Source organism: Molossus molossus, unplaced genomic scaffold (assembly GCF_014108415.1).
Source record: "Molossus molossus isolate mMolMol1 unplaced genomic scaffold, mMolMol1.p scaffold_m16_p_7, whole genome shotgun sequence".
NCBI lineage: Eukaryota > Metazoa > Chordata > Mammalia > Chiroptera > Molossidae > Molossus > Molossus molossus.
Genome location: NW_023425401.1, coordinates 29,601,346 through 29,624,635, shown reverse-complemented (window position 1 = coordinate 29,624,635; position 23,290 = coordinate 29,601,346). Strand labels below are relative to the sequence as shown.

General features: G+C 39.2%; 1 protein-coding gene across 1 annotated transcript in view; it reads right to left on the bottom strand.

Annotated features, from left to right (window-relative positions):
* Positions 1 to 23,290, bottom strand: part of COL28A1 (collagen type XXVIII alpha 1 chain) — a 151,767-nt gene that overhangs the window by 99,155 nt on the left and 29,322 nt on the right. The window contains exons 11-14 of the mRNA XM_036247179.1: positions 20,396 to 20,440; positions 19,270 to 19,323; positions 3,577 to 3,645; positions 2,398 to 2,466 (exon numbers count right to left, since the gene is read on the bottom strand). Of these exons, the coding sequence (XP_036103072.1) occupies positions 2,398 to 2,466; positions 3,577 to 3,645; positions 19,270 to 19,323; positions 20,396 to 20,440 (237 nt within the window). The remainder of the gene's footprint in view (positions 1 to 2,397; positions 2,467 to 3,576; positions 3,646 to 19,269; positions 19,324 to 20,395; positions 20,441 to 23,290) is intronic.

Sequence of the window (23,290 nt, the reverse complement as noted above, 5' to 3'; positions counted from 1 at the left end):
AACAGTGTGGAGTTTCCTCAAAAAATTAAAAATGGAACTGCCATTTGACCCAGCAATCCCACTTCTGAGAATATATCCTAAGAAGCCTGAAACACCAATCAGAAAGAATATATGCACCACTATGTTCATAGCAGCATTATTTACAATAGCTAAGATCTGGAAACAGCCCAAGTGCCTTTCCATCAGTAGATAAGTGGGTAAAAAAGCTGTGGTACATTTACACAATGGAATACTATGCAGCTGTAAAAAAGAAGGCTCTCTTACCCTTTGAGATGACATGGAGGGACCTGGAGAGTATTATGCTAAGTGAAATAAGCCAATCAGAGAAAGACAAGTACCACATGATCTCACTTTTTTGTGAACTATAATGAACCAAATAAACTGATGAACAAAAATGGATCCAGCCCTGGCCGGTTTGGCTCAGCGGTTAGAGCGTCAGCCTGCGGTCCTGAGAGACCCGGGTTCGGTTCCCGCTAAGGGCGCGTACCTCGGTTGCAGTTTGTCCCCGGCCCTGGTCTGTTGTGCGGGTGGCAGCCACTCGATGTGTCCCTTTCACATCAATGTTTCTCTCTCTCTCTCTCTCTCTCTGTTCCTCTCTCTCCCTCCCACTCTACCTGAACAAAAAATGGAAAAATGTCCTCGGGTGAGGATAAACAAAAAAAAAAATGGATCCGGAGGCATAGATACATGGAACAGATTGATGAATCTCAGAGGGAAGGGGTGAGGCAGGGCGGGAAGAGATTAACCAAAGAATTTATATGCATATATGCATAGCCCATGGTCACAGACAATAGTGTGGTGAAGACCTGGGGTGGGGCAGAAACTGGGTGAATGGGGAGAAAAAGTGGGACATCTGTAATACTCTCAACAATAAATATTTTTTTAAAAAAGATTTGTCTATCTAGTGGAAGTTTACTAAATCCTCCTCTGTTTTTAGCAACTCTGTTTTATTATTGCTGTTGTTGTTAATCCTCACCCCAGAATATTGTTTCCATTGATTTTTAGAGAGAGTGGTGGAAGAGATGGAGAGAGAGAATCATTGATGTGAGAGAGACACATCAACTGGTTGCCTTCTGCATGTACCCCAAACAGGGCTGGGGATAGAACCTGCAGCCCAGATACGTGCCCTTGACCAGGAATCAGTACGAAGGGTGACCACTCTAACCACTGGGCAACACTGGCCAGGGCAGCAGTTCATTTTTTTCTCTGTATTAATTTAGCTCATTTTTATTTCACTTATTCAGAGCATTGTGAACAGATTCTAGTTTAGTACTGTTAAAAATATTCCCAGATTCTCTGCTGTACCCCCATACAGTAATCTGTGTGTCCTGGGGTCTTTCTTCTACTCGATGTCCCTCCAGTTTCCTAGGCTTCCAGCCTCTCCAGTGAAGAACCAGCAGTGTCTGCAAGAAAGCTGATTTCTTCTGCCCTGGCCAGTTTGGCTCAGCGGTTAGAGCATTGGCCTGCGGTCCGGAGAAAGCTGATTTCTTCTCTCGGGGGTTTACCTTTAAGGGTTCTCTCTGTTTAGCAGAAATTGAGACTTGACCACTGATCTCTAGATAATTAGTCTAATATATCTTTCCTCCATAAGATGTGTTCTTTTTTTTGAATTAGTGTATACAGACATTAGTGAAAAGCTTAACCCTCAAACATGCTCCGACTCCACTCACAGAGTACATCCCGAAAGCACATTTCTGTTACTATTTATATATGAGGAACTTTGCAGTGCAAAACCTAACTGGGAGACCAACTATGTTTCCATTTGTATCCCAATGAGTCAGCTACTGTTCTTTCCTAGGAGGGTGATTACTTGAAAAGTTGAGAAGCTTCTTATACTAGAACAGTCATGTTCTATTCATTTCCTCTTCAGATCTCTTTTGATAGAAATATTTTTTTCCTTTTCCAATAATAGAGAACTTCAAAGCTACATAAGGTAGAGACTGCAAATAATACAGCTGCCATCATTAATACTAGATTCAGAGTACACTCTTGGTTAGGTAATGAGCAAAATCCTCATTGTCAGGGAATTTCTCATGTTTACAGGAAAGTAAATTACAAAGAACAGACATTAGGCCTGAATCCAGATCTCATATCTCCTAGGAAATTTTGACACATAAGAAATCTTCTTGAACAGCTGGTTAATCTTCTAAGAGATTACAGTAAGAGAGAGCCAGTGGTACATATCATATGTGTGCATATATGCATATTTGTGTGTGTTTGTGTGTGTGTTCATATTTTAAGTGTTATGAAAAATGATAGTTGTATCTGGTTTATGCATATTTATTATCATTTGTTGTCCAAAAAGATACAAGATGGATTAATTGAACATTGATTCTGACCAGAAGGAGCACAGAAGTACTATTTGTCCTTATTCCATCAGAATTTCTTGCTACTTACTGGCTGGCCTGGTTCACCAATGCCAGTTGGTCCTGGAGCCCCTGTTCTTCCTTCCTGGCCTCTCTCCCCCTAAGGAAAAGAAATAATCAAATGAAAGTTTGAATTTTTAAATAAAGAAGAAATATAGCACAAAATACTCGAAAGATTTCAACACAGATATGGAGCAAAACAGCCAAGCTTTTCTCATTCGTAAAAATAACAATAAAAAATTCTGGAGGAGGAGAAATGGCTTGAATTTAAGTGAACCAGGACCCTTACAGGTTCAGCCTCCCTTCTTGTCTCAGTGCAAAATGGCACTTTTTGCTTTCAGCAACAACGGTGTAGTTATTGGCAGATGGACCACATATGGCTCACTTTGGTTACTGAGGTGACCACAGTAGCAATACTCAGGCTGTCCCTGCCCCTCCACCACCATCCTGATGCTGCCCTTCCCCGTTCCCACTCTGTTCCACGTCACCTCTGCTCTCAGTCACGTCACACTTGACCTCCTTCAGAACCCTTCTCCAACAACTCTGCCAGTAAAAACCCCACCTTCTCCGAGGTCTCAATGTGCTATTATGTAAATGCCATCGTGGTGACGCTTGATGACATTCAGAGTGCACTGTTTTGGACTGCTCTCTGTTTTAGTCCTGCATTAACATCATTTTGTCCCAATGACAGAGAAAATCCATTTAAAATAAGCTCTGTTCATCCTGAATGATTCAGAGGACCGAGGGTATTGGTGTTCCAGTCCTTTCCAGTTCCCTACAGACCTTCCTGCCGACACTGACTTTTCAGTGTCATGGTGCTTCTGGTTTCTGCCCCTGTAGGCTTGTTTGATGTGAGCAGGTGATAGTTGATGTGTTAGGGTATTTCACATCCCAATAACTTTTTTCATGGTAACATTTCAAGTCCATGAAAACTCAATAGAAGCAGATGTACATTGGCAAGAGAGTGGATATTTCCAGACAAGCACATTGTTCATCCCAACCAAATAACAAAGTACGTTGATTACTCTTGTGGTAACTGTCCCTGACCAGGGCACTCAGTGTCCAAGCATCCAGACTGTAAGTAACTTCTGCAAGCAGCCTCCTGTCTTGTACCTATGAGGATAAGGCTGAGCGGAGTTTAAGTCACTGCTCCCCCAGCCCCTACAATAAATTAAAAAATCGTTAAGGGCAAAGAGACAAGAATCTTTACCTTAATACCTTGCTGTCCAATACCAGGGTCTCCTGGAGGACCATAAGGACCAGGAGGACCTGGCTCACCCTAGGGGAAGAAATGGTGATATGTTAGCTCAACTCGGTAGTATTTGATGAGCAGCTCTTAGACTCATAGGGATGTGATAGGTGCTTTGTGGGCAATAATGAAGCCTAGTACACAGCCACCACCCTCAAGTGTGTACAAGCCAGTTGGAAACACAACATAAACTCAGGGTGGAATTATCCACTGGGCATAGTAGGCACAGCATTTAGGGCCAACAAAAACGTTCCCATTTTTATTTTTAAAATCAGAATAAAAAATAAACATAATAAGAATGAATACATAACAATGAATTCAGTCTGGACTGTATTTGTCTTGACATTCACTTTGTTGTAAAACGCTATTTTAAACACATTTTTTGGGGGAAGGGGCCCACAAAGGCAAAGTTTTTAGAAGCCATGAAAGTCAGAATTTCAGCCCTCACTTGTTCGTTCAACAAATCTTTATTGTTTCTGGCAGCACATTGTATTTTCTACCAAGGATCATCCTCTCTCCTCGTTTCTTCCCTGCTGTTAGAAATCTGACCTGCTCAGGTCATGAGCAGCTATTCTTTGTCCTCATGGGCGTAGGAAGAATGATAATTTGCCTAATGCAGGTCTAGAATTGCCTTTCCTTTTGCCACTGGTTAGTCTAGGCTGGTCCTTTGGCTGAGTTCAGACAAACATAGAGATCTTACTGAGTGCAAAGAGAAATCTTTTTGTCTCTGGCTCTTCTTGTCTACTGGGAGCTGCGATAGCTATCTTATAGCCATGAGGCAACATCCTCTATGACAAATGCCAACAGTGGAAGACAATGATGCAGAAACATTTTAAGAGAGCCTGGCTCCTGGAGAACCTCATTAAGCTACTGATTCAGCCCTGGACTGCCTATCTTCAAACATTCTGTTTACTCAACAAAAAATGTGCTTATGAATTAAGGCTCTATGAGCCAAGATGTCTGTTACTAGAAGCCAGAGCATGTTCGATTAATGTTGTCTACTATGTAGCAGGCAGTACAGAACTGATTGACAGCGTCAAGCTCATACATTTCACAGGTGAGGAACCCGTGTCCCAGAGAGGTTACCTCAAAGTCAGTTGATCGTGAGAGTTTTATGATGCTTTGGCATTTGAGTGGATTGCATTTAAAAGTATCTTCTGTTCATCCTTTTGAGTACAAGTCAATCTGGCAGATAAATCAACTTCTATTTTTTTCCTTTCAAATTCAAGGTTGTACTTATTTGTCTATATAGATTAAGTTTTCAGGAGTAGTCAGATAATTGTCATTTTATTTTTTACATGTTCTTGGCCATGGAATTTCTTTCTATACAATATCAGACTAAAAGTTCTCCCTAAATTTGAAGTTGTTTTCTTAATCTCAAAGTTTAATTTAAGTGCCAGAGAATATTCAATTTCCTAAAGAATCCAAGTTTTCACTTAAACCCTTTCCTTATAACTTCTGGTGCTGTCCACTCAAGTTGGAATCTCCTTGTCAATTATACTGTACATGAGTGACTGTTTCCATTATTCAGTAAATGAACACCAAGTACTTGTTATGTGGAGGGTAATGAAGTAAATGCAGAGATGCATAGGACTAGTTTGAGAGGTAAACACACCATTAAAATAATAATAATAATAATAATAATAATAATAATAGCCATGGTTGGTTTGGCTCAATGGTAGAGCGTCAGCCCGTGGACCAATGAGTCATGGGTTTGATTCCAGTCAAGAGCACATACCTCGGTTGCGGTTCATCCCTGGCCCTGGTCATGCAGGAGGCAATCAGTCAATATGTCCCTCTCATGTTGATGATTCTCTCCCTCTCCCTTTCTCTCCCTCCCACTCCATCTGAAGATAAACAGAAAAATATCCTTGGGTAAGGATTTAAAAAAGTATATGTAATAATAACAATAATGATAATAAGCCCTACGTTCCCTTATTCTGTTTATTCCCTCTTCCTTTTATATGTAGTTTAGTTCTGTAATGGATCAGAAGACCCTTAAATATTATATATATAATACACATTATATACTTGGAAGATAATTTAAATTTTTTTTAACTAGTGGAAGCTCTATCCTACTTGGCGCTTGTCTGTATGTTTGATCTAAAACAAACAAGAGTGCCCTGGCCAGTTTGGCTCAGCGGTTGGAGTGTCAGCCTGCGAACCACAGAGTCCCAGGTTCGGTTCCTGCTAGGGGCACGTACCATAAAAATAAAAATAAATAAAACAAACAAGAGCACAGGTTTAGTGAGAAAGTTTCCTCTGGCTAGGCACAAGGCATTGGCTCAGTTGTTACCTTGAAATGTGTAAACCAGAAAAATCAAGAGGAGAACTGTCTTACTCTTGAGCGCACAAGCTCCCGTTAGCCTTGGTCAAGTACCAGTAGCAACTGAGAGATTTCTTAACATTGCTTTTTCAAGGAATTACAGGCATCTGAAGCTTCCAGAGGGATTGCTTTTCCTTACCTGAACACAGTCCCATAGCAACACGTTTTCACATTTCACTTGCTTAAATTTATTTCTCAGGAGCCTAGTATCTCAACACAGGACCTGCAGACCAGTATTGCCCTACAGTGAATGTTTACCTTTTTTAGACTTCCCCTTTCTTTTTCCTACCAGGATTCCTGAGGTGCTAGCTAAAAAAAAAAAAAAAAAAGGTGTCCTGACTGTAAAGCACCAAAGCTGGGTAAGACAGAACAAAAGCGGAGAGTCAATACTCGACTCAGAATGATTTTTCTGGGAATTTTCCAAGGCAACATAGCCCTAATAAGACTCCCAATGTGATTCCTTTCCTGCTGTTATTTTTGCCCCACTCCTCACCAGTACACACACCCAGATTAAATACTTAGGTATTAGTAATTATTTCTCTACTTCACTTTCTTTAACCGTCACAAGCATGTACAAAGAGGACTGGGTAAAAGTGGTGGCCCCAGAGGGGCTCTTTTTCTCATGACCCCCATACGCGTGCAAAGGTGTGTGGGCATGTGCAGGGGCATCATGGAAGTTGGGTAGACCACTTTGGTCCTCCTCAGAAATTAAGGACCTCTATGCTGTGGGCCTCAAGATTGCTGGAAGCCAATGTTTAATTAACTATTTCCAAGCACTATCCTTGCACTTTATGTTATCTCATTTAATCTCCTAACAATCCTAGGAAATAGGTATTTTTCCACATTATAATGTAGAAGTATAATCTCCACTTTTTAATCTATATTTTAGTGGGTATAAAATCACAGGGGAAAAACCCATAGCTTTGGAGTCATTCACTGTAATTAAATCCTAGCTCTATAATTTACTAACAGTTTGAGCATTTGTAAAATCCTCATATGCAGCCCAGCTGGTATGGCTCAGTGGTGGAGCATCAGCCCATGCACTAAGAGGTCACCAGTTCAATTCCCAGTCAGGGCACATGCCCAGGTTGTGGGCCAAGTCCCCAGTGGGGGGCATGCAGGAGCAGTCAATCGATGTTCTCTCTCATCAGTGTTTCTGTCTCTCTCTCCATCTCCCTTTCTCTCTCTCTAAAATCAATAAAGAAAAAAAAAGAATTACTTAAAAAAAATCCTCATATGCAATTAAAGATAATTATATCTACCTTACAGGGTTGTTGAGATAATTCAAGATATTGTCTGTAAAACATCTCATAACCGGTCACGTGGTAGCTGTTTAATATGTGTAGATTCGATTGTTATTCATCAGGCTTTCCTGGAGCGCCGACCTGATACCGAGTACCCGCTTACATAATTACAGACATAAATCATGTTGCACCTGCACTCTTCAGACACTTACAATCTTGCTGGACAGAAAAACAAACATAAAACAAGATACAAGCATATAATGAGGTATAATAAAGATATTAACAGAGCATGTAAGACTCTGAGGCGGAAATGTTTAATTCTGCCATAAGAAATCGGGGCGGGATCTGCTCTGAACAAAGAGGTAGGAATCATATCTAATCTGGTAGGGAAGAAGAGGAACAAAAGTTCAGGCGAAGGAAAGCACATGAGTCATAAATGGTTGGAAATGCTGTAGGGACAGGAAGCAGTTCTGTGGAGTCCAGTGGATAGGAATGAGGAACAAAAGGGTCACTGTCTAGAGCAGTGCTGTCCACTAACAACACATGGTGAGCCACACAGGTCATTTAAATTTTTCTAGTAGCCACATTAAGAAAGTAATAATACATTTTACTTAACTCACTATATCCCAAATACTAACCTTCTAACATATAATCAACATAAAAATCATATTGATGATTCTACTTTTCATTGCTTTTAATGCCATGTCTTTGAGATATTACATGTATTTAACACTATGGTACATCTCAATTTACACAAGCTGCATTTCAAGTGCTCAGTAGACAAATGTGGACATTGTATTGACGGCACAAGTTTAAAGTGATTAAAGAGGCTGGAGGCTCAGGTCAGAACCATGGAGAGTACCCACATTTAAATGAAGTGGGCGTGGAATAACACAGAGATGTCTTGTGGGAAGTTGGGGAAGGTGGTAGCCATAAAAAAAAAAGGGAGCCCTGGCCTGTTTGGCTCAGTGGTTAGAGCATCGACCTGTGGTCCAGAGAGACCCGGGTTCGGGCGCGTACCTCGGTTGCAGTTTGTCCCCCGGCCCTGGTTGGTTGTGTGGGTGGCAGCCACTTGATGTGTTCCTTTCACATCGATGTTTCTCTCTCTCTGTTCCTCTCTCTCCCTCCCACTCTACCTGAACAAAAGATGAAAAAATGTCCTCGGGTGAGGATAAAAATAAAAAAGGAAAAGAAATGGCAGCTGACAAAGCAGTGTAAAGGAAATCAGGAAAAAGAATTTTAAAATGAACTCATATTTCCAAAGACAAAATCATAATCTTCCACTTGCAGATCCGATCACCTCCCCACATTCTCTATCTCAGGAAAGAGTCAGCCAGAACCTAGGAGCCATTCTTGACACCTCCTCTCACTCCCTTAGCCACCATATACAATGCATCGCCAGTGCCTATCAATATGCCTCCTACACCCCTCTCAAATCCATTCATCTCTTCAGTTCTCTACCATGTCTCTACAACCTACCCCAAATTAATATCATCTTTTGCTCAGACTACAACAAATTCCTTACTACTCTCCATGTATCTATTCCAGCATACTCCAATTTATCCCCACCCCATGGCTGCCAGAGCAATCTTTGCATTTTTAATCTGAGTAAAACCCTTCAAAGCCTTTCCCTTAACTCTTAGGGTAAAGAGCTCCTTCCAAGGCTTGAGAACTCCAGTACAGTATGGTCTTGTGGCCTTTCCAGTCCCATCTGCTATTAGTTGTTTCTTCCCAAGCCACCCTAGCAGCACTGACCTTTGTTCAGGTCCTTGTACTTGCCATGCTCCCCTCTGCCACAGAACCTTTGCACGTACTCTTTTATCTGTCTGGGACGTTCTTACATCCTTATGTTCCTACTCAATCTTGATTCATCCTTCAAATCTATTTTAAACAGCATGGCTCTGGGGAAGGCTTCTCTGGTCAGGTGAGACCCCTACTACAGAGGCACAGATGGTACCGTTTTCCTCTTTTCTGAGCTCTCTTTATAATGCTTGACTTTAGTTCATATGTCTCCCCCTAGACTGTGCGGAGGATGTCAAGTGATTTTGCTCAGTTTTGCACTTTCAGTGCTCAGCCAGTTGATATCATTCACTCAACCATCCATGCAGCATTTGCTGAGCAGCAACAGGGACCAGGCGCTGTGCCAGCTGCTGCGGGTGAACGTAGCAGGACACCTTGTCTAGGCTGGAGGAGCTGGGAGACTGGAAATACTCCTCTGGAGCTGCCCTTGGTTTACTCAGGTGTTCAGCCATAGTGATATCAAGCACCTTCGGAACAGTTTCTCTTTCATACTTACCCAGATACAATTCATAATTTTTTTTTCAGATGAAGGAGTAATAAAATTCTAATAGATGGCTTACACTTATACTATATGAAAAGTCCAGCTAGAGAAACTGAACACCCCTATTTCCTGGCACTGGCTCAAACCAAAGCCAACAGCCTCCTCTTTCCTAAGATAATAAATAATGAATGATTGTCCAAGGCTCTTGGACATTTTTGAGGATAGAACTTCACCATTTCTTTTTTTTGTTTTTTTTTTATCCTCACCCGAGGACATTTTTCCATTTTTTTGTACAGATAGAGTGGGAGGGAGAGAGAGGAAGGGAGAGAGAGAGAGAGAAACATCGACGTGAAGGGACACATCGAGTGGCTGCCACCCGCACGACCAACCAGGGCCGGGGACAAACTGCAACCAAAGTACGTGCCCTTAGTGGGAACCGAACCCGGGTCTCTCCGGACCGCAGGCCGACGCTCTAACCGCTGAGCCAAACTGGCCGGGGCCACCATTTCTTGAATAACAAAATTATGAACAATTTTCTTAAATTACAAGGATGTTTTGGCAACTTCTTTTTATTATTTCCTAGATACGTGTAGCACCAACTTTAATATTTTAAGTCTTGTGACAAATATTCTCATAGTTTCCAAATGGAACAAAATGATGGCAAGCATTTTGTAAGTGCAAAATGGTTCAAGGATGGCCAAGATACACTCTTAGCTAAAACTCAGGAAGTGATAACTAGATACAAAGGCTTGGGGAAAAGTCAAGAAAGGCCCCCTTTTTTGGAAAGAAAGAAAAAGGGGGGCCAGGAAACTAATATTTATCAAATACTTGCTAAATCGAGCTCTATTTTTAGTCCCTAATTTCTCTTGTTTGAGAGGAACTGTTATGTAATATGAGGTGTATTTTTAGAAAACATATCAAGCTAGAATTGTTCTGCACTAATAAAAAGAGGAGTCATCAAAGTAATTAACTGCTTAGTAATTATTGCCAACACATATGGCACTTACTATATAACAAGTGGTACTCTAGGGGTTTTATGTATATTAACTCATATAAGCCTCAAAACAACTTTAAGAGGTAGGTACTATTATTAACTCATTACGTGGATGCGAATACTGAGGCATGAGGAGGAAAAGTAACTGATCCAAATTGCAGTGCTAATATACCAGAGGGCTGAATCTGAACCTCCACAGTCTGGTTTCACTGCCAGTGCTCTAACCACTATGCAACTGCCCCTTGGGACCTTTCCGTTCTTTTCTTAAAGTATTTAAAAAATCACCTCATGCCCTGGCTGGTTCCGCTCAGCGGTTAGAGCGTCGGCCTGTGGTCCAGAGAGACCCAGGTTCGGTTCCGCTAAGGGCACGTACCTCTATTTCAGTTTGTCCCCGGCCCTGCCCTGTTTGGGTCATGCGGGAGGCAACCACTCCATGTGTCCCTTTCACGTCAATGTTTCTCTCTCTCTCTCCCTCCCTCTCTCTCCCTCCCACTCTATCTGAACAAAAAACAAAAAAATGTCCTTGGGTGAGGATAAATGCATAAATAAATAAATAAATAAATAAATAAATAAATCACCTCATTGCAGACTAAATTCAGGCATGTCTTTGTTATAGGATGAAAAACACAAAAGTCAGATTATTTCAATCTACACATTCCATCATATGAAGATAAAGGATCTTAAAATACAATATAAGCCAAGAGGAAATATATACAAGCTGACTCATGTGTCATGTGTCATTTCAGCTTGTCATTTCACGTTTACCTGGATCAGTATTGTCACTGAATTAGTGGTAAAGGTAATGTAAATTATAATTGGCAATACTGTGATCACACAATATAATTATAGGTATAGATATAGATATAACAATTATTAACCAACTGCACTGATTTTATTTTATTTATTTATTATTTTTTTATCCTCACCTGAGGACATTTTTGCATTTATCTTCAGACAGAGTGGGAGGAGAGAGGAAGAGAGAGAGAAACATTGACGCGAGAGAGACACATCAAGCGGTTGCCCCCACACAACCCCAACTGGGCCAGGGATGAACTGAAACCAAGGCACATGCCCTTAGCAAGAACTGAACCCCGGTCTCTTTGATCTGCAGGCCAACGCTCTAACCACTGAGCCAAACCAACCAGGGCCAACTGCACTGATTTTAGAACCAACATTATTTCAAATCTCTAATTACAGTCTTTTTTGAATAACTTCTACTTGGGTAAGAGAAAAGAACATAGCTTTTATACACCTACTTATCCCTTTCAAAGAAGAAAAACTTCATAACAAAGAATTGGTGAATAATGTAATGGACACTATACTATTGTACCAGATTTTAGTAACTCTTAACTTATTTTCTTTAATGCCATTCGATTAAACCATGTGAAATTGAGAGTATTCAACCACATTTGACCTACAAAAGTGGCAATGCATATGGTTCAATATAACTGGAAAGTCATACTTCATCACTTATAATAGAGTCGAGGGCATTGTGTGTCATTTTCCCTAAAAGGAAGGACTGGCCAGCAGCCTATCGGGAGAGCTTCTAAGAATCACAGCTCTGGTGGACACTCTTTGGACTCCTGCAGCACAAAATAAATAGCTGTAAAATATTCAGGGTGAACTCTCTCCATAATTCGAGAACAAAACATTGATTTATGAGAGAAGATGGGTTCATATGACAGTGTGATGTTTCTTAAAAACTTACCTTGGAGACTGGGGGCAGGGGAAAACAAGTAGAATTATTTTTTTAAAAGATTTTTTTTTATTTTAATCCTCACCCGAGAATATTTTTCTACTTATCTTCAGATAGAGTGGGAGGGAGAGAGAAGGAGAGAAAAGGAGAGAGAGAGAATCATCGATGTGAGAGAGACACATCGACTGGTTGCCTCCCACAAGACCAGGGACGAACCGCAACCTAAGTACGTAACCTTGGCCGGAATTGAACCTGCTACTCAATGGTCCACGGGCCGACACTCTACCGCTGAGCCAAACCCGCCAGGGCAGGAGAATTATTTTTTATAGTGTACATTGTTTATATTGGAATGATGGGAAAGTGTTGTGTATAGACAGTGGTGATGGTTATACAACATTGCCAATGTATTTAATACCACCGAATTGTACACTTACAAATAGTTAGATAAATATTATGTGTATATCACCTTATCCTTGGAATAAACTTAATTTTCCCTGTTGCAATGTTACTATTGCAACTTTAATTAATTAAGGGCACTGATTTAGTTGTTTTTAAAAACTCTGACATCTCTCTGAAGACACTGCAGTAACTGATTCCTTCTCACGTTAGTGCCAGCTTTCCTGGGCACGTGGGTTACACTCAGCACCTTGGTGGGACATGTTGGCAGCATTCTGGTTTCTCAAGCCATCAGAGCTTGCATCTTAGCGGCCTCTGCATACACACCTGCTCTCACATTCACACACAGTATACTCCACCTGCTGAGAACCACATGCATCAGAGATTTGGGGATGAAAATCATCTACCTTGAAGCCACTGGGTGACATCCCACATGTCTGGTAGCCACTTCAAGTTGTCACTATCCATTGTCTTGTGTAAGTGAGTTAACAAGCTAATCTAGAGTCCTGGTGGACAGATGAATACATAGGGCAAAGCCCTTTCCGTAAGAATCGCTGGGTTACTAATGATCATTTCCCTTTCATTGCAAGCCCAGGACAGAAGTAGCATTTAGACTTTGACATCTGAAGGAAAACATTCACGTAGTTTGGTGGCTTGGTTCTGATTCTTTATTAAACAGATATTTAGCATTGAAATTGTAAAAAGATTCTTCCCATTGCACAGCTATATACTGCGTGGTCACAACCTTGTTTAAAATTGTTAGCCTGAACCAGAGAGCCCATTATTTTTTTTGGACAACTGAAACAGCTGACATGTTCCAGTACCCTGTACTTAAAATACTTTATATGAACTCAAAAAATATAGTCAGTCATCTAGGAGAGCTATGGACTTAAAAAGAAAGTTTTCTGTTTGATTAATTATTCTGTACTAGGAATTGTTGACATCCATGTATGTTTCAACTGATTTACTTCCCACTGTGTTATAAGGAATTATATCCTATTGTAAATCATGACTTTTTAGTGGTTGAAAGCAACATCAGAATGTTAGGAAATTTTTAGGCTTTTGATTGTGTGAAACTGAAATAAACCGAAAGTTTAAAATTCTTAACAGTTGTTCATATTTGTGGTATTGAACTACTTCCAAACCACAATTGAAATATTAGTGATGTTAAGTAGGTTGACCTACTGAAGCTACTAAGCTACCTTTGAGTCAAATCAAGTGTTTAAATAATTACCAAAACTGCAATGTATTTTTAAAACTACTAAATCTTCATTTATGCTTTTTCTGTTCTAATGAAAATATTGGTATTATGAAAAACATTATTAAAAACAATCTAGGTTGTATATATGAAACTGTAAAAAAAAATTAACTCTCAAGTTTTTAATGCCACTCTGAAAAGAAAGTAGAAGTATAAATAACACATTCGATTATTTAATGCACAAGAAGTTTTTGATGGTTTAGATCAACCATTGTACCTTTTACAAATATCTCAGAAGAATGGTCAAATTCCTGGCTACTAGACGCTTCTCTATGACTCCTTCCCCAGTCCATTGTCATCTCTTCAGTCTCTCTATCGAAACTGCTCTCTCAAAGGTTTCCAATAACCTCAGAATTGACTAAATGCCTCCTTAGGCTCTTGCCTGTTTGCCCTTTCTGGAGTATGCCACCATAGACAACTCATTCCACCGAAACCCTTTCATTCAGTCAGTCATTCAGTCAGTCAACAAATACTGATATTTTCTTCTCTTAAATGTGTGTGAGTGTGCATCACTGGATCTTTTGCTGTAGACTTTTCTTTAGGACAGTGATGGACCTGCACGTATCTATCCAATTCTCCTGCCAATGGTTCATATCTGAAAGAAGGCTGGCCACGTTTAAAGGCATAACACGTGGAAGCGCACAGAAAACTTGACTACCAGCTACCAAAGTTATCTGCCTATGCATTCTTAGCAGCTAGGTTAAGGGTTGCCAAGTAGCCCTCTTTTGAAAAATGACCTCTTTCATAGAGCAGTTTGAAGAAACAGAATGTTATATGGGGATGTTTACTAGGCTTACAGTTTTAATTTTAGCATCTTTATATTTAGCTATTACTTAAGTTCTTTATAAAAATACCAGCTACCAGAAATATCTGCTGTGCTTGGGAAACTCAAAATAAAATGGTTGGAAAAAAATGGAAACTGGACAGAGTTGGATAAGGATGAAACATGGAAGCTGGAAGGAGTTGGGTGAGGAGGAAGAGGGTGTCTAAGAGGCATGGGGTGGTGTAGAACTTTGGTTGTGCTGTAAGTGCCTAGTTTTCCCTCACTATTCCTCTTGAAATATAAGTTCTGTGGTTTTTGGTTTTGTTTTTTTCATTACTATTAGGCCCTTCATTCATTTTTGATGGGCGGTGGATGTTCGAGTCACTGGAGGTTATTTACCCTGACCATATGCAATTTATTAAACTGGACCAGACTGGTGATGTTTCTCTATGGATTTTCTTAACATCTCAGAAGCGAAACTGAACGTAAGGTAAGGCCAAGTGTCACGCATAAAAGGACACGGAGTGTCTTATATTTGAGCACAGCGTAGTGCAAGAAGAAAACACTTAGGGGGAAGAAATCCCTGCAGGAAATCTGTGAATGTCTGAGAGTAAAGCAATGGAAGAGGTTAGAAGGAGGGAGATAATTCATCTATTAAGATAAATTAATATATAATATGTCACAGTATTCTTGATTGTTTGGGGATTAACATGTGGTACTTTGTCTTGGGAAAACATATCAGTGCTATTTCCTGGTGTCCTTTGGCCTTAGCATTGAAGCCCTGGTTCTAGCAGACTTCAACATGTCACAACCTGCGTCCTGGTCAAGCCACAGTGACCTGTCCCTCCTTCCAGAAGCACAAAGAGGATCTTGGAAAGAGCAGATGTGCATGAGACTTGAGAATAAAATACCCTTCAGAACTAACCTCAGAAAACCACCCAGAAATGGCAAAAATGACCTAATGTGGGCTTGCACACAGCATTCTATGTTTATTTGTTCAAAACTAATTTTGGTAATTTATTCTCTGTGATTTGAGAGGCCTGCCAATCTTGAGCCATTCTTTCCAGTTATTAAAGGGCCCATTCCAGGGCCAGATGTGATTGCAACCTGCACACCACTGCAGCTGTGGACGTCAGCACAGGGTTCTGAGGCACTCAGCTTTTACTAAGAAAGAGCACAGTGCTCGTTCCTGAGTTACCCTTTCAGCTCCGTCCTAGGGATAAGTCTTCTTGGGCACTTACATGGTTATAACTCTAGTCGATTTAGCGAGTAATGGGATGTTCTTCTAATGAATGCCATCGCATGAGCCTCCTGTATGCGAACCGGGTTGAGGTGCCCTTAGAGCCAAGGCTGCATCGTGCGGAACATCTATGTTTTGTTTCTAAGGAAACAAGGGCATTTGGGGCAAAGTAGGAGCTACTTTACATGTGGAAAATATTAATGACAAAGTACTTGTGAAACAAAGCCAGAATCACATTCTTTTCTTGATTTATCACATGCTGTATGCTTTTCCTTTTGTTCTTTGGCCACCTTGACTGCAAACCCGTTAACGAAGAAAATCCAACCAGCAGGGCAACAGGACGGGATTGTAGTTCCTAAGAGAGACCAAATTTAAAGGCAGATGCAGGCCCCATCTCGAAACTCTCGGGGTATGTTCACAAATGTTATACATCTAAAGGTTTCTATTTTAAGGTCTTATAAGAAACAAAATATTTGAAAGAGCACGTTACTGATTTCTGTTTCCTCTTATGATTCCCTTACTTCTTTCTCTGCATTTCCAGATAGACAGTATAACCAAGTAAAAAGGTGTCTCTTTACAGACTTGTTACCAGCCAGAGTACATTAGAAGTGGAGACAGAGGCTATGTCCATACTGTCCAAAATAAATGCATTTGTCACAGGTTGACTATGCATGGAATTAAGCAGTTTTCCTAAGGAGATAAACATAATATGGTGATTGAGAGCAGACTGGCTGCGTTTGAATCCTGGCTCTGTCCCGTACTCACTGTGTAGACTTGGACCCCTTGCTTAACTCTGTACTTCAGTAGCCTAATCTGTACATGACCTTGGGTAAGAAAAAAATCATGCCTCAAACGGTGGTATGTTAAATGAGCATTTAGAACTGTATCTGTACATAGAAAATAATCAATAAATGTTATCTATTATTATAGAAATTTGAAGATAAATAATCCTCCTGTGCCAATCAGAAAATACAGAATTACTGGATTTTAGAGACCATTTTTGTGCAAATTGCAATAGCAATTTCTTAAGCACATTTTATAATAAAATAGGAATGGATCAAAGTCACTGCAAAACATAACATTATTTTTAGATTGAGGAGAAAATAGTTTATTAAGTCTGTAAGATTTAGAAGTAACTTCTGGCATGCAAAATGGAACTATTCCTTGAAACCTGACTTTTAATATAGTACACGCATGAATGTATAAAATTTAAAAAATACTGATCAATGTAACATGCACCCCTGGTTGGCAGATACAAAGAGCTGTGGAAATTAATAATAGTCTCAAAGTAAGAGTCAAGGGACCACTACCTTTATGACCTTAAACCAGAAATAAAACGAGAAGGAGAAGGAGAAGCTCATCCCCACCTTACTTCCTCCCAACAACTTGGAACATGCTCTAGAAATTGATATCTTTTCAATGGGCAGTGAACTGCCTGTGTTCGCCTGGCTGTGAAGTTAACATCGAAGTAGTAATTTTACGTTATAGATCTTTTACCACAATTAAAAATAATTTTTTTTTTCCTTCATTGATTTTGGAGAGAGAGGAAGAGAGAGCAGAGAGAGAGAAACATGGATGAGAGAGAACATCGACTGGCCGCCTCCTGCATGCCCCCCACTGGGGGTCGGGCTCACAACCTGGGCATGTGTCCCGACAGGGAATCAAACCGGCGACCTCTTGATGCATGGGTTGACGCTCAACCACTGAGCCACACCAGCTGGACTTACCACAATTTTTAAAAGATATTGTAAGAGACGCCCTTAGAAAAGTGATGAAGTCCTCAAATACCTTTGAAACAACAGTTCGTTTTATGACATTGTTGACAAAGTCAAGCATGAAGTGTTATTATGTCAGAAAATTACAAGCTCCCCCAAACACTTGATTATTTATTTATTCTTTCTCAGAATGAATGCATGGTTGCAATGGAAAACTAAATTTTGTTGAAATGAATTTATTTAAAAAGGAAAACCAAGTAGCTAATTGTATGAGACAAAAAGAGAGTTAATCAAATAGGCATGTTTTTGTGGATTGCCACCAACCGGCTCCCAAAGCCACAGGCCTGCTCCCAACCAGCACTTCCTCGGACGTCCTCTGGAGCTGACGTCCTGGCTCTGCTTCTGCTCAGGCAACCATCTGATCTCCAGACTTTAGTTCTCATTTTCTAAAATGAAAACTTTGGGCCAGTATGATCTCTAATATCCCTTGCGGCTCAAAAATGCGGAATTCTATTACTGTTGCAAATGTCAACCCTGACCCCTGGTTTTAAGCCTCTCTTTCACAAACGTGTGAAAATCATCATCTTACGTAAACAAAGAATCCTAGAAATAAGGACGAACTGTCAAAATATTTTTTTTTTCCTTGCTGCAGGATTTTATCTACAGCCAAAGCAGTTTTCTAAAAACCTTCTACTCAGTATTCAAAAGAGCCACTTCTTTCCCCAGAGAAAATTAATCATAGGCAAGGACTGGAAAAGACACTTTCCCCTGATGAAACTGAAGCACGCTCCCGCCGAGAAGCCCGTTCTATTTTAATTTGCCAATTAAAAGTGGCCTGGAGAATCACACACTGTCATTACCTCATTAAAATACTATACTTGTCACTCCCTTTCCTCTGGGGGGAAAAAAAAGAACACTCAAGTAGCCCAACTACTCCCCACAACTTAAATTTAATAGCACTTTAAAAATATTGGCTTTATCTGGGGTTCTTTGGGGAGAGCACCTTCAGCTAGTATTACCACCATACATTCCACAGATCTCCAGTCACTAATTTATCTCCATTTACCGGGTATTTACTATATCCATGAAATTTACTAAGCATTCAGAAGAGTTAAAAAGGAACTAAAAGGCTTGCTTTCAGAAAATTAATGGCCACGCCCCTCGAAAAACAGCCTTTTTCAAAAACCTCTTACAGCATCTTTTGGTTCTATTTGGCTCTTATTCAACCCCTTCCTATCTGTCTTGCCTGGTTATCTGTGGAATAACATCACAAGCATGGCACTGAGGATTGAGGTTATACCCCTGTTAAAAAAAAAAAGCTTGATTTTTTTTTGCTGTAACAGCTATAAATTCTCTTCCCTTCTAAACTGCATATTGAGTTGGCATTACATGTGGGTAATTGAGTCATTTGAATTGAGTTGCTTGTTACTACTTATCAGTTTCTACTGAGCCATATAATGACTAAAGGGCAGAAGTAGAAAAGGAATCACTGCAAAGGTTCTGATGATGGCTTATTTACAATAATGCCCCTTTGAATATTATAATAATAAATTATACAGCTATGCCAATAACTTCCTACATGTATTTGAACATGACTCTATGTATACACCTGCAGGTTGTTTTGTATTTCCAAAGACGATTCTTTAAAGAGTCCATTAACTTCTGCCTAATAAAAACATGCATTACCATAGCTCACTAGGGGAAAGGCACTCTGCCTGTTTAAATCCAAGAATAGTATTACCTTATTGCCTTGAAATCCCTTCGGGCCTGGGTCCCCTGGAGGTCCACTAATGCCCTGCTCCAAGATGAAAACCAAGAATTAGTTCTGTATACAAAAGGCCCACCAAGAATGAATCATTCATTAGGGTCCTTAGAGATCCCAGATTTAGAATTCAGAGTGTATAAATCAGTTAAATTGTGATTGTATGGGATTGAGAAATGAAATGAGAAAAAAATTTTTCCGTCAAATAAGCATCTTTTAAAATAGTACTTAAGCTGAGAGCAAACATTTATTAATGAGATCATTGGTTTTCGAAACCTATGTTTCCAACCTTATTCCTGTATTGAATCCCCTTTTTTGAAATATTTCAAATTAACAGCTTTTAAAAAATATATCTAAGGCACATATAATTGAAAGTTGGAGCTTCCAATGACCCCATGATAACCAGAGCGACTGCCCTACCCTGACACAATTCCAGACTAAAACAAAGGACTTGATGGTTAACTAGATGTTGTCTAGGAAATCTTGGGTAAAAGTATAATTTTCAGTAGAATTTTTGAAATTCTGAAATTAACTCTTCACACTCACACACACACACCTTCCCCTCATTATAACAGTAAAAGAAGCAAGTTCGCAGACTAGGGGAAAAAATCATCCACATTATTTTTTTAAATCTATGAGATATGTCTAACAAATAAATGCATTAAAGAATCATTCATGTTATTGAGCATCAACTACTTACAGTGACAAAACAATACAAATACTTAATTTAGATAACATGCATAGTTCTTTCAACTATATTTTGGTAGTACTGCAAAAACAGATACATTCTGCTTTTAACTACTTTGACTTTGTCTTCCTGGATACTGATATTTACGCTTTTATCCCTTCAACTATTCACTAAATAGACTCCCCTGCTGGTACCTATCTTTAGGGAGCCTGAATTAGTTGGTAAAGCATAAAGGTAGTGGTTTATAGACTTGGTTGCACATTGGAATCACTTGGGGATCTTTAAAACTATTGATGCTTAGCTCCAATCCCCAGACATTCTGATTGAATTGGTAGAGGGTGCAAGTGGGCAAAGGGATTTTAAAAGGCTCCCTAGGTGATTCTAGCTTAGACTTAGATTTGGTTTTAGCCTCCTTACCTGAAGTCCTCTGGGTCCTTTTGATCCATATGGTCCTGGGGGTCCCTGTGGAATAAAATAAATGGTAAGTCACTCTAAGTATCCATCTTCAAAGTACAATGATTTTAGGTGGAAAAGAAGGGAGTCTGTGCTCTGTAATGGCCAATCTTCCCTGGTTATCCAAACATCAAAGCCAACATATTCAATGTTAACAACATGATCCTACTTAACAATTCAAAGGTGCGTCAAACTTTCCTTTAGCAAACTAACTCCATAAAGACATAATTTTAGATGTAAATTCTTGACCTATATATTGACATTTTGATCAAAGTAAATGATTTCTTAAGATTCCTTAGAAAACAGTAACCTTGGTGGACTATTGTGTCTTTCAACAAGGTAATGTCAGTTAAATTGACTTAGTGAGTTTCTTCGATGTCTAGATTGCTCTTTTGCTCATTTTCAAGACATGGAACTTGGCAAAACGCTGTTTGTACTCACAACTCTTCTAACAGAAAATATTTCAGCATGTTCCATAACCAGAAAACTCTTTAAAGTTTACTTTTACTGGAGTATACTATAGTCTAGTCTCTTTTTTCTCTGATTTCCACTTTTATTTCTGTTTTTGTTATACATGTGTCCCTTCACACTGCTGTTAGCATATTTTCATCCAGTTTTAGTTCCCATTAGCTTTTTCTTCAAATAATTTGATCAAAGTGCATATACAATTTTGTGTCTTACTTATTTGGTGTTCTGTTGTATCAAAAATATTTTTCCATGTCATTAACAACTTTTAGCAAACTGAATAATATTCAAGAATATGAGTCTATCATGATTTACTTACTCATTTCCCTAGTTTGGATGTTTAAATTTGTGCTGATGACAACTATTTAAATAATATTATAATGAACATCTTTGTGTATACATCTTTGTCCAATTTCATTCTTAAGAATAATTTCCTAGAAAAGGATGCTTGATGCAGAGACAGACAATAAGCACATTTAAGATTCGCTCACTCTCTTTTATCTCTCACACCTTTTATGGGAAGAAAACAAGAAATTTTCTCCATAAAGTTTGTTCAGATTTCCATTCTCACTACCCAAGTAGAGAGAGCACATCTTCATTTTATAGAATCCCCATCAACACTGAGTATACATTATGTCAGTGTTTTAATTTGATAGGTTAAATAATATTTTAATGTTTTAATTTTACTTATCTGATTGCTAATGTATTGGATCTTTTTTTCATTTATTAGCCATCTTTATTTTACCTTTTGGGTTTTCTAATACTTTGTATGTTTTACATAAAATTATTTGTGTCAAGGAACTATATTTCATTGACTCTAGACATGCATTTTCAGATTTTCACATCTCTTACACTGGGATACATCTTACAATCAATGGCATCTTTATGATCGGAAGTATTTTTTTTTCTTTCTCTTTGGCACAGAATATAATAGGGCATTTAACACTCCTTGGCATCTTAGTCAATAAAATATGATACTCTTTGTCAGCCTTTTTATTTCAAATAGTTTTTTCCCAGTAATTATTTAACTTTCATTTTTGTTCTCTTCTATGTGTCCCTTCTTCTGTATTTTTGAGTCCCAGTCCATCTCCCATTTTCAGTTATCTTCGGGAAGAATCCATTCATTATCACACTTTCCATTTTGACCAGAGATAATGACCAAGCCTACACTTTCCAGACCCCTCTGACCTTTCACTCTCCAGCAGTTTAAAAGCTTTCAGAGTCTCAAGCTACTTAAAGCGTTTAGTTACATGTGCTACTGTCATTATCTTATCCTTTTCCTTTTACCTCTGCCTCATTTTCTCTCCTTGACTCTCTGCCATAATTGAAATATAGATATTGAAAGACTTTGGTATCTTAATGGCATGCTCTTTATAGTCCTTAACTGCAATGAAAACTACTTTTACTGTGTGCTTTGTTTGACCCTTTAGTATTATATTTCAAATGCACTCTCTATGTATTTCTGGTCCATTGAGGAACTCCTTAATATGTTAAATATTGTCTCCAGTTTAAATACTTTATTCATACTTATTTTTTAATGAAAGGTAAAGACCTCAATTGTCTGTAGCTTGTTGCATTTTCAAAACTTCAAACCTCTATCTGTGCCTAGTTCTACCACATTATTTATAACTATTTTACTAACTTATTTCATAGAGTTCTTCACTCTGCTTTGGAAAGTGCTTGTTCTCAGTGTGTACATCTGGATAACAATTCTACTTTTTTCCACCTGGAGCTTGAATTGACTTTTTGCTGATTAAATTATTCTTTTCACCATAACGTTCAGGAGTTCTGGCCTCAAAAGTTAGAGTACCACAAAGCGAAGCCTTCATGGTCCATAAGAAAGGCTTTTGGGAGCACTACTAATTAAAGTTAGGTATGGCTTTGTTTTCGGCTTCATGTTTTACTGATGTGAAAATTGAGACAATGACTCTCCAGCTCCAGTAGTGAGATCAACATGATGCATGCCAGGAATTTCCCTTTTGTTGTTGTTAATGCTCACCTGAGGATATTTCTCCATTGATTTTTGTTTTAGAGAGCATTAAAGGGAGGGAAGGAGAGAGTGAGAGAGAAACATGGATGTGAGGGAGACACATCGATTGGTTGCCTCCCTCATGACCCCAACTGGGGCCAATGATCGAACCCTCAACCCAAGTACTTTCCCTTGGCCGGAATCAAACCTACAACCCTTCAGTCCCGAGGCTCTAACCACTGAGTCAAACCAGCCAGCGCTCCCTTTTTGTTGTTGTTGTTAATTGTTCAGTTTTTTATAAGTATAATTGGTATACAATCTTATACTGGTTATATTGGTTTCAGATGTACAATATAGAGATTCAACATTTTTATACCTTACAATGTGATCACCCCACTAGTCCTAGTAATCATCTGTCACCATGT